The following is a 12,501-nucleotide window of genomic DNA, read 5'->3' on the forward strand; positions in this document are numbered from 1 at the left end:
AACACTTAATGTTAACTACGCTGGAATTAAAATTTTTTTAAATTAATAAAAAATGATTCTCACATTAAAAAATGAGTGATTTAGGGGCGCCTGGGTGGCTCAGTCATTTAAGCATCCGACTTCAGCTCAGGTCGTGATCTCACAGTTTGTGATTTTGAGCCCCACATTGGGCTCTGTGCTGACAGCTCAGAGCCTAGAGCCTGCTTCGGATTCTGTGTCTCCCTCTCTCTCTCTGCCCCTCCGCTGCTCATGCTTTCTCTCCCTCTCTCTCTCTCTCTCTCTCTCTCTCTCTCTCTCTCTCAAGATAAATAAACATTAAAAAAAATTTTTTTAAATGAGTGATCTATATTTAGGCCTAGTTTGGAAGAATAGTCCAAATTCAGTTTGGTATATGATTCTAGAGCTGATTAATTAGGTATTATCAAATAGAAAATAAAAGAGATGGAAAGAGAAGAGAATTCCAGAGAAAGTATGTAGACTAAGAATGATTAAATAATGATTATTTTAGGGTTATGGTGAACATTAAATGAGAATTATAGAATGATAGCACATTTTAAATGGATAGTCAATGCCAGTTTTTATTTTGACAATGGCGTGACTTAGTTAAAACAGAAAAGTACCAGTACCTCTTATCTTTGTTTCCTTGATGTATAGAGAAATACACACATATACATATATAATTTTAGTCCTTTATATTTTCTTATGGCAAAACTTCATGTAAACCACTATATGATATAGGAATAATATAACTGATTTTGATCTTTTGATGACACTGTTCACTACTCTGTGATCTATGACATATTTGCATTTATTTATTTATTTCGTTTAGGAGAGAGACAGAAAGAGAGAGGGAGGGGCGGAGAGAGAGAGAATCCCAAGCAGGCTCTGCACTGCCAGTGCAGAGCCCAGTACAGAGCCCAGTGCAGGGTTCGATCTCACGAAACTGGAGATCATGACCTGAGTGGAGAGCTGGATGACAGACGTTTAACTGACTGAGCCACACGGGCACCTGCCATGTTTATATTTATTTAGGAACACTATGTCTTGACTTTTTCTAAAGAATACAATGACTTTTATGAAAAGAAAATGGCTAGGAAGTGAAGAGAAAGGTTATAAGCAAATGCTCTAACAATGTTGCTAAACTAGGAAAGTACAGGAAATAGCTTTTGTTCCTGTAAACCTTATGTAATAGAATCATATTTGGGGGATGTTTGGGCAGATATTTCTTTCTCATTTTGGAGGAGAAACTCTAAATTGTCTTTATTTCCAAAGACTTGAGAGATTCTTGTTGCGCATTTTGTTTATTTATTATGGCATCCTATTAGGACACACTGGTTATTTCAATATGCCTTGAAGTATTACATATGTTTTTATGTGAAACACGATTGCTTTTCTTTGTAGATTTCCAAGTATGGAAAGAGTATTAATAATGAAGTCATCTCTCTCAAGTAGTTTCTTCCGTACTCCATATACCAGGATGGATTTTCTTTTATGCCTATTCAGAGAATTTCTATTTAGTTTGTTGTTAGTAATTACCCTCCAGTCACTGTCTTCATATCTGTTTTCTAGATAACAGATTCCTAGTGTATACCTGTATTATGTATTATTCTTCCGTAAGTGTACTATCTTATACTTCTCTACGTTAAATCTCATCTTAAACCCGTCCTTCCAAATCCCCAAATTCTCCATATCCATCCATGTACATGTTTGATCTTCGTTTCTTCCTTTTTTTTTTTTATTACCCATCCTTGCTTTGTATCATTTGCAAACTTGATCATATTTGACTTTACATTTCCTCCAACTCATTAATGAGCACACTGGATAGATTATTCCTCTTTCCTGTGAGATTCTGTTAGATGTAGTGCTGGGTATTCTCAGTTGTAACTCTGCTGATAGCAATCCATTGCTTTCTTCTCATCATAGAATTCTTTCTCCACTGTGCTATACCATTATCCAAGTAATGGCTCTATTATCTCTGCTTCCTGGAGATACAGATAAAATCATTGTGTCCCCTTTTCTACTTATGCCATTGCTTACTTTATTTCAAGTTACTCATTCTGGGGTGCCTGGTTATCTCAGTCGGTTAAGTGACCGACTTCGGCCCACGTCATGATCTCACGGTTCGTGAGTTCGAGCCCCACATCGGGCTCTATGCTGCTGGCGCAGAGCCTGGAGCCTGATTCAGATTCTGTGTCTCCCTCTCTCTCTGGTCCTCCTCTGTTTGTGCTCTGTCTCTGTCTTTCAAAAATAAATAAACATTATAAATAAGTAAATAAATAAATAAAGTTATTCAGTCTGAAAAAATAGAAATTTCTCAAAAAATTTCACTGAACATCCTTGAGTCTTTAAAAATATTTTTAGTGAGGAAACATCTTGAAAGTACCGTCTAAATCTTTGCCTTCTTCACAGAAAATGGTCTCTACTTATTTGGATTTTAAGTAAAAAGAATAATTACTTTCCACACAGCTGAGAGTATGACTTAAATACACGTATTTATTTTTTCTGAATGTGGATTGCATTTTCGTAAATTATTCTGCTTCAAAATGGTTTTCTAGATGAGACCCAGTTCTTTTATAACTTTCAGAGCATAATACATAGCCACATAGCCACAAAAAATGTTTATTTTTAAAGTTATATTTTTTCTTTTACTTTCAGGAAAAAGAAGAAGTAGAGGGGATATCAGTAGGTGCTATACTTTCTGACTATCAGCGTGTTCGAGTAGAAAATGTGTAAGAGAGCATTAATTTCTCCTGTATTTTAAAAATTACATGTATTTTAAGAATGTGAATGAATGAAAATATAATTGTATCCAAATAATAAATAGAATGTGATATTGTACATATCTCATGGAACTATCTATATTACCAAAGTAACAAAATAAACTACAATAAAAAAATCAAGACAAAGATTTTTAAAATCAAAAGTATTATTTTCAGTGTTTCCTTATTTGAATCAGTATACCTGTTTAATCCCTTTTAACTCATCATCATTTGTAATAAAAATCAGGAGCTAATAAGAGGAATACAGTGATATTTTAAAGAAAAAAAAAGGCTTATTAAGGAATCATTCCTTTTTTGGTCTTTAGAATTCAGTTCTTGGCCAAAAATATTCATGTGATTAAAATACTTATATACAAAGTCATTCAACTTTCAAGGACTTTTTAGATTATTGCTCTCTCCATCTTTCTCACCCTCTAAGGTTGGTAAAATATTGTATCTCCAAATACCAAAACAATCCATTCCATTGATCTCTTCAAAAACCATGAAGTCGAGTGATAATATTGATTATTTAATGTTCACTTGGCAAAAGATCACATGAATTTATTTTTCATTTTTAGTTTCAGGATACATAAAATACTGTATAGAGACTTTACATATAATTAGATTAGCAAAAAGAAAATGTGGACTCCAGTATTAATCTTGCACACAACTTGACCTAGAAATAAGTAATTTTGCCATCCAAAAGGATAAATGCAAATCATGTAAGGACTGTATCTGTGTAATTGTTTCAAATTCTTGACAAAGAAACATTCGTATCAACTATCACATCAAAAACTTGCATATTAATTGACTTGAAAACTTGTTTTATTTTTATTATTGCATTTATTTTGTTTCTAGTTCTACAGTGAATTCAAGGCAGTCAAAAGTCCAAAGTTTTTAGGGTTGCCCGGCTGGCGCAGACCGAAGAGCATGTGACTCTTAATCTCAGGGTTGTGAGTTTGAGGCCCGTGTTGGGTGTAGGGGTTACTAAAAAAAAAAAAAAACAAAAAAACAAAAACAAGTAAAGCATTTTTTAAAAATCCAGAAGTTTTAAAGTAAACAGAGGAAATATAGGACAAAGCATAATTAAATGAAGGGGACTATGATGATCTCCTATTTTGGGGTGTGTATCTCTAGAGAAGGGAGAGTGGAGGTGGAAGTGGAGGAGGTCATATGTGTAATTTGAAAAAGATTTCCTTACATTCTACTTGCCTACATTTGAGAACAACTGATCTACAAATGGAGATGGATTGCATAGCCCTTAAACCATATGTTGGAAATACTATTTTCATCAAGTTTTAGGTCACATTCTCTGAGAATTATTTAGTTTACAAATCTGTGTTTTTTTAATAAGTTCAAGCCCACATGGTTTAATGGGTAGCCAAACTGTAGATGGGGCTGACATTTATTTATGAAAGTTAAAAGCCAAATGAAAATGTGCTCCTGATTAAGAGGCTGCTTTACTATATGGGAGAAAGGTCCATAGCATACCCATAGATAGAGCAAGATTTTTCTTAAAACAGTCTAGATATGCTTCAACACATGGTTAAAATACCCAGATTTTGTACCACTAGGCATATCTCCAATAATTTTATCCTTACAAATGTTAAAGCAATGTTACTGGGAGTCCGTTGGTTTATAATAAACTCAGTTTTCAATTAGCGTGTCTTACATTTGTAGTTTGTATTGCATCAGTGTATTTTTAATATATAAAGTATTTAATAAATGTCACAGCTCAACTGCAATAGTGACTTACAGAGGAAGTGTATTTGAGTCATGATATTTTGAACTGTTAAAGAATTTAAATAGGTAAAAAAAAAAAGTTTGACTTAAGTCTAGAAATAATCAAAAGGTTATGGTTATCAAAGCAACAATCAAGAATTTTACAATAAAGATAAGGGTGGAATAAGGTTTTTTCAATTAAAAAAAATCTTAGCTTTTTAAAAGAGGTAGAGAGCCCAGTTTCATAGGTAGGCATTAAACACTGGTAAGAGGACAGCTAGAATTATACTTTTGTTACATGGGTAGTTTCAGTTATATTATTTTTGTGTTTATTAACTTCCTCAACATTTCTGTAGATGCTCTGGGATATTTTACAAAGTATGTATAACAGTCTGCAGTAGGACGGTTTTGGTTTCTTTGAAAGGGTATGTATACATGGAAAAACTAGTGATATATATGTTTTTTTTTAAGTTTATTTATTTTGATAGAGAGAGGAGGAGGGGCAGAGAGAGAGAGAATCCCAAGCAAGCTCCGCACTGTCAGCGTGGAGACCGACGTGGGGCTTGAACCCACGAACCACAACACCATGACCTGAGCCAAAATCAAGAGTCAGACACTCAACCGACTGAGCTACCCTGGCCCTCCTAAAAGCAGTGATATTTTTAAGGCCATGTATGAGTAAATGACCAAACGTGGTATATTTACTAAGTATTGGGATTTTCTGAGAGAGAAAGAGATCATTGTGGCCTAGTCAGCCAGGCAAACTTACAGACACTGGGTTCTAGGGCTATGTTTTTTATTTGAAATCTGATTTCAGCCACTTATGCTGTGACTTGGGCAAGTCACTTGGCTTTGACTACCGTTGTTTGAATATTTATTTTATCTAGGCATTTGTACTATTTTCTTTATTTATATTACTTTTAATCAATTATAATCCTTCTTGAGGAAGTCACATTTAAACAAAGGCATGAAATAAGTGAAAAAGGTAGGAAGCATGTCTAGTATATTAGACAAGAGTGGGCAGTCCAATGGTGGTAGTTGGAGCGAAGGGAAAGTAGTAGGAGGTGAGGTATGAGAACTAACCAGAGTGAGATCCATGCAGGTCTATTGCAAGGACTTTTACAAGGAGTGATGTCGAGATTTGAGCAGAGGAGTCCCATAATCTGTTATGTTTTAAAAGGATCACACTGGCTGCTGCATTGATAACTGATTTTAAAAGGATAAGGGTAGAAGCAGGGAAAGAATTTAGGGAGATATTGACCCAAAAGATAACGGTGGCTCAGCCCAGGGTGTTCGCAGTGGTATTGGTGAGGAATGATTCTGTCCTGTATTGGGGTAGATTGGATGACAAATATGAAGGAAAAACAAAACAAAACAAAAGGAATAAAGGATGACTTCAATTTTTAATTTCTTAATCTTCTCAAGAACTTTGAAAGGAAATATTTTTGTTCCTATTTATGAAATAGGAAACTAAAGACCTAGAGTTTCATTGACTTGTCAAAGTCATGTTGCTAGTTAGTGTAGGGATAGGTTTCAAATCCACATTTGTCTTGACTCGAACTTACATTCTTTCTGCTGCACCATAATGTAAAATATGTAACACAATGCCTGCAGCATATTTGGTGCTCAATATATTGTACTTTTTGTTCTTTTTTTTCCACTCAGAGTCAAATTCTTTTTAAAAATGTCAAAGTTGGTAGATAAGAATAGTTCATGTAACCATAGGTATTGTAAATTTAATCAATATGTGATTATTTTATTAGGATAAGTTGATTTGCCTATTTTGCATATGCTTCACAGTTTTGATACCCAAGGAAGTTCTAAAAACAAGAATAAGCATCCGTTGGCATTTGGAAGCTTTTTAGCATAGATTTCTAAACTTAGAGCCTTACTAAAATTAATATTTCTAATCTGCCTGGAGATTTCATTTTTATCTGTTTATGCATAGCCTGTGGAAATTAAATATGTTTATGTTGTATATATAAACTTCATTATGCAAAACATGTTTTTTTAAAGCATTTTAAATGCTAAAATCCTTGAGAGAAGCATTATGTTTAAAATCAAAGTAATTGCTATGGATCCAAGTATAGAACATTAAGATATCATCTGATTTTTTTCTTTTTATTTTATAGGTGTAAAAGGCTTAATCTCCAGCCTTTAGCTTACCTTTGGCAGAGAAACCAGGAAGATTTGCTCCGAGAGATGATATCATCTAACATTCAAGCAATCATCATCAAAGTAGCAGCTTTGGGTATGTAGCCAGACTTTCAAGGGAGCTGTCTGTTACCACACAGATAATCTGTATTCACTAATAAGCAGTTACAACAGAAAAGGAGGAATAATTTAAAATGTAAAAGTGTGGAATCACAACTGAAGTAGAGGGAAGTTTAAGATGGGTTTTTGACCATTTACCAAAGTGATTACAAATGAGCCTCATCATATTCTTTTTTAAATGTGTAACTGCCTCTAAAATTGTTATAGCATTATGGACCTTTGATTTAAGGTCTTTTTATACTATTGGGAACCCAGGTTCACAGGAAACAGGAAAAAACTTTCTTTCTTTCTTTCTTTCTTTCTTTCTTTCTTTCTTTCTTTCTTTCTTTCTTTTTCTTTTTAAGCTTCTTAAAATCTATATTTGTCACATGTGATATTTTTCTTATTTTTTTAAACATATTTTGAATATGCTAAAATAGAATGATTGGCTTTGTAGTGTCCAAAATAAGCAGAGTAGTAGGTTTTTGTTGGGGATGGTAAGAAGATTATAATTGAGAGACTGTCATTTGATCAGTTAGCATAGACACAACGGGCAGGTGGTAATGTGATTCAAATATGGATATTACATATGAACACACTTCATTTGTTGTTTTGAATTTTTATAATAATATTCATTTTCAATGGGTTTAGCTCAATGCATTTATTTCACAAACCTATTATAGTAAATGCCCTGGAGCCTCAGGTTTCTCAAAGACTAAATCATGTACCTCATTTGTGAGTTTACATTGCTGATCTCTGAAATAACGAGGTCTCAAGCTGTGGAGGATTTTAAAGACAAATTCACATTTTAAACAACATTAAAAGAAAGATCTCATAATATTTCTCCTTGGTAAACACCAATCTACTCTCTCCTTGTTGAAGTTAAAATGTTGTCTTTCATGGAAGGTCCTATAAAAAGAACCTGAAGTTGATCTTCTCAGCTTTTAAAAAGAGAAAGATCAAGATGAGTGTTCTCATATTTAGAAAAGATGGCTCAGCAACCCATGACTGAAATTCTCAGTATAGATATATTTGTCCTTTGAGTTTCTATGTAAATCTATACAGATTATGCTCTCTTGCTTTCTCTTTGTCTCTTGCTCTCTCTTTTGGATTTGCTAAGATTGCCTAGTTCTGTAATGAAGTTCATGTGACACTTCACTGGACAGTACATATTCTGTCACTTTTACTGTTGGAGAATAGGATGGATTACAACCCAGAGAGAACCTACCTCATTAGCAAGACAGAGCCATAGGATATAACCTTACTGACACCTCTATTATAGTGTAACTGATATTGTGTGTCTTTTCACTGGTCTGTGTGGATGTGTGTGCACCTCTAAGTAAGGGTTAGAGATGGTGTTTCACTGTATTAAACTTTTGGATAAAGTGTAACGCTGAGCTAATTTGTCTATCATTCCAATGACAAAAGTATAGATCTGATTTTAACATTTATAGCACATAGTTTCTATTGATTACCTAAAAGTGTACAAAGATAAAAGTTATTCTTGAGAACAGTATTAAGAAAGGTTTCTTGAGTGGAACATTTTTTCTAAGGACACAAAAATGTGTAAATGGTGCGATATAGGTTTCCAAAGTTTTTTACCACCACCCTGCCCATTTAGTTTTCAGAAAGGGTTTCAATCAAAAAGTGGGACAAAAGGATCTTTATAGGGAGAGGGGTTCAGCAAAGTTTTGTGGCCTATTAGATTATAGAGTGGTCTTAGAAAAGGGTTCTACATAGGTGAATAAAAATGTATTTCTGATAACTGTGTCACATAACCTTGGTGTCTTATAACCATCAGTGAATTCGTGAAATCTAACATTAACAACTTAGTGTTTTAAGAAGTTTCTGAGTTTTAGACTTACTTGAAGAACGATGTGTACATTGTATTTAAGAAGAATCTTGCCTTTTAGAAATACTTATTTTTAATTATGTGAGTAGTACATGAAAACATTCTAGCCACATAATATTAAATTTTTGTATATAAAGTTTCCATGTGTTTTCTGTTATCTTCTCTTCCTCCAGGCACTCCCTTTCCCGAGGTATATACCAGAGTAATAACTGATCATCTGTCTATGTCACTTCTTTTGTATATGTATTATGTATGAGTCGAAATCCTATGATTGTTTTATGGGGTTCTTAATATATTACATGAATGGTATTATAATCTGTGTATTGGTTGGCAACTTGACTTTTTTATTCAACAATGTGTCTTAGGGATTTTTTTCCATGTCAGTAAATATATATCTATGTCAACTACTTGAGGTAAACAGGTATCACCTTGGTAGTCATGAGCCTTAGACTAAGGGCTGCTATGAACCTGATCTAACAAATGACTTAACTCATGCCAAAACAAAATCCTTAACTATTTTTTTCTTTTTTTTCTTTTCTTTTTTTCAATTCCAGTACAGTTAACATACAGTGTTATAGTAGTTTCAGGTGGACAGTATAGTCAACTATTCTATACATTACTTAGTGCTGATCAAGATAAGTGTATTCTTAATTCCCTTCACCTATTTCACACACACCCCATCTCCCCTCTGGTAACCATTGATTTGTTCTCTATAATTGAGTCTTTTGTTTGTTTGTCTCTTTTTTTGTTGTTTATTTGTTTTATCTCTTGATTTCTACATATGAGTGAGATCATATGGTATTTGTCTTTCTCTGACTTAGTTTGCCTAGAATTATACCCTTTAGGTCCATCCATGTTGTTGCAAATGAAAGATTCCATTCCTTTTTTCTGGCTGAGTTATGTTCCTGTGTGTGTGTGTGTGTAGTTGTGTGTATGTGTGTATGTGTGTGTGTGTGTGTGTGTGTGTGTGCCATAATGTCTTTATCCATTCATCTATGGAGGGACACTTGTTTGCTTCCATGATTTGGCTATTGTAAATAATGCTGCAGTAAGCATAGGGGTGCATATATCTTTTCAGATGAATGTTTTCATATTCTTTGCATAAAGACCCAGCAGTACAGTTACTAGATCAGATGGTGATTCTACAAAATCCTAAACTATTTAAAGGAATACTATAAAATCCAGTACACGCTAATAAAATTCACTGTGCCTTGCATCTAAATTACCCAGCATGCAAGAAGCAAGAACATTTGATTGATACTGAGCAATCAATCAGAATAGACCCAGATTTGGAATTAGCAGGCAAGGAAGTTAAAACAGCCCTTATAAATATGCTCAGTATGTTCAAAAAAAGTAGAAAAATACAGGATTGTGACAAGGAAGATAAAAGATATAAAAAGGTCCAAATACAACTTCAGAAATGCATTATCTGAAATGAACAATGCACAGCAATTAGACATTGCAAAGAGCTGAATAAACTTGAAGACAAATAGAAAGTGTCAAAAATGAAACATAGAGAGCAAAAAAAGGGACTGAAAATAATTAACACAACATTGGCGAGCTATGAGACTATATCAAGCAGCCTAACTTGAGTGTAGAGTCCCAGAAAAGGGAATGGGAGACTATTTGAAGAAATAATGGCCAAAAGATTTTCCTGATTTGATAAAAACTATAAGATTACAGATCCAAAGAAGAAAAGCACAACACATTATAATCAAATTGCTGAAAGCCAGTGGTAAAGAGAGAATCTTAAACGCAGCCAGTGTGAAAAGATTAATTTTATACAGAAAACAAAGATAAAAGTGTTAACAGACTTTGCTTTAGAAACTATGCAAACTGGGAGATATGAAAAGACATCTTTAAAGTATTGAAAATCACTAAAAGTCACCAAGAATTTTATACCTAGTAAAATAGATTTCAAAATGAAGGTCAGATAAGGACATTTTCAGATAGTACAAAAGTTGAGAGAATTCATCACCTGCAGATCTGCATTACAAGTAATATTTTAAAAGTTCTTTGGATAAAAGGAAAAAAATTTATGACATTCAGTGTTACAAAAAAGATAAAGAGCAGAGTAAATAATTATTTTAAAGTAAATAAATTCTAAATCTATTTTACTTTTTGAATCTCTTTAAAAGATATATTAGAGGGGCGCCTGGGTGGCGCAGTCGGTTAAGCGTCCGACTTCAGCCAGGTCACGATCTCGCGGTCCGTGAGTTCGAGCCCCGCGTCAGGCTCTGGGCTGATGGCTCGGAGCCTGGAGCCTGTTTCCGATTCTGTGTCTCCCTCTGTCTCTGCCCCTCCCCGTTCATGCTCTGTCTCTCTCTGTCCCAAAAATAAATTAAAAACGTTGAAAAAAAAATTAAAAAAAAAAAAAAAAAAAAAAGATTATTAGATTATTTAAAGCAAAAATAATAGTATGTTGTGGGGTTGACAGCAAATGAGAAGTAAAATATATACAGTGCCACAAATAACAGAAGGGGGAAATATAGTGAAATGAAAGTATAGTGTGTAAAATTTCTAAATAATACATGATGTTGTATAATATTATTTGAACATAGACTGTGATAGCTTAAAGATATAAACAATAATGCAGCTATTTTTTAAATTGTTTTTAATTGTTTATTTATTTTTGAGAAAGACAGAGCGTGAGTGGGGAGGGGCAGAGAGAGAGGGAGACACAGAATCCGAAGAAGACTCCAAGCTCTGAGCTGTCAGCACAGAGCCCCATGCGAAACTCGAACTCAGGAGCCGTGAGATCATGACCTGAGCCAAAGTCGAACGCTTAATTGACTGAGCACCCAAGTATCCCTACAATAATACAACTATTAAAAATAAAGCAGTATAGGTAATAGTCCAATAATGGAAAGTAAATAAAAAATTATAAGATAATCCAAAAGAAAGCAAGAAAGGGTAAAAAAAAAAAACAAAAAAAACAGATGAGACAAATAGAAAACAAAAATAAGATGGTAGATGCAGACTTTATAATTTTAATAATTACATTAAATATAAATGATCTTACTCCCTCAAACAAAAAGGGAGGGATTTTCAGATTTGAAAAAAAACAAAAACAAAAAACCAAGGCCCAACTATATGCTCTGTATAAAAAATGTGCTTTAATTATAGAAACATAGGCTAAAACTGAAAGGATGGAAAGAGATGTTGTAACACTAATAAAAGGAAAGCTGAAGTGGCTATATTTGCATCAGACAAAGTAGTCCTTAGAACAATGAGTATTATTAGGGATAAAGAGGGACATTTCATCATGATAATGGAGTCAATTTATCAAGAAAGCATAACAGTTTAAAGGTTTATATAACAATAACAGGGCTTTAAGATATTACAACACAAAACTGCTGCAAGATGTATTGGACAAATCCACAATTGTACATGGAGCTTTCAATGTCTCTCTTCAGTAATAGCTAAAACAAGTAGACAGAAATCATTAGGGATGTAAGAAATTTGAACAAACACTACCAACCAGTTTGACCTAGTTAGCACTTATAAAATACTCCATCCATTAACAGCAAATTACATATTTTTTCCAAATGCACATGGCCATTCATTAAGATAGACCATATTGTGGATCATAAAAGAAATTTCAGTATATACTGAAATCAGGCAAAGTATGGTTCTCTGACCACAGAAGAATTAAATTAGAGAAACATATTTACTGCTACAAATGCACAGAAATGGACAAAAAATATTTCATAGACATACTATATTTATTAACAGTCTCAGAGCAGTAGTGTCGCTGAAAAATAGAATGGGCAATTGATACACTAGCTAATTAAAATGGCTACTTAAAAAGAAAGAAAAAAGGGGGGCACCTGGGTGGCTCAGTGAGTTGAGCATCCGACTTTTGATTTTCTACTCAGGTCATGATGTCACATTCATGGGACTGAGCCCTGTGTC

At 33.8% G+C, this 12,501-nt stretch overlaps 1 protein-coding gene across 5 annotated transcripts in view; it reads left to right on the forward strand.

The window, feature by feature from the left end:
• The window catches only part of DPH6 (diphthamine biosynthesis 6), a 444,382-nt gene that overhangs the window by 102,658 nt on the left and 329,223 nt on the right, over positions 1–12,501 (forward strand). For all 5 annotated transcript variants that reach the window (XR_009264244.1, XR_009264246.1, XR_009264245.1 and 2 more), the window contains exons 4-5: positions 2,656–2,729; positions 6,614–6,732. Coding sequence is in view for 1 of the 5 variants with exons in the window: in XM_058738273.1 (XP_058594256.1) it covers positions 2,656–2,729; positions 6,614–6,732 (193 nt within the window). In the remaining 4 variants the exon portion in view is untranslated. The remainder of the gene's footprint in view (positions 1–2,655; positions 2,730–6,613; positions 6,733–12,501) is intronic.

The sequence above is a fragment of the Neofelis nebulosa genome, chromosome 7, assembly GCF_028018385.1.
Source record: "Neofelis nebulosa isolate mNeoNeb1 chromosome 7, mNeoNeb1.pri, whole genome shotgun sequence".
NCBI classification, from domain to species: Eukaryota; Metazoa; Chordata; class Mammalia; order Carnivora; family Felidae; genus Neofelis; species Neofelis nebulosa.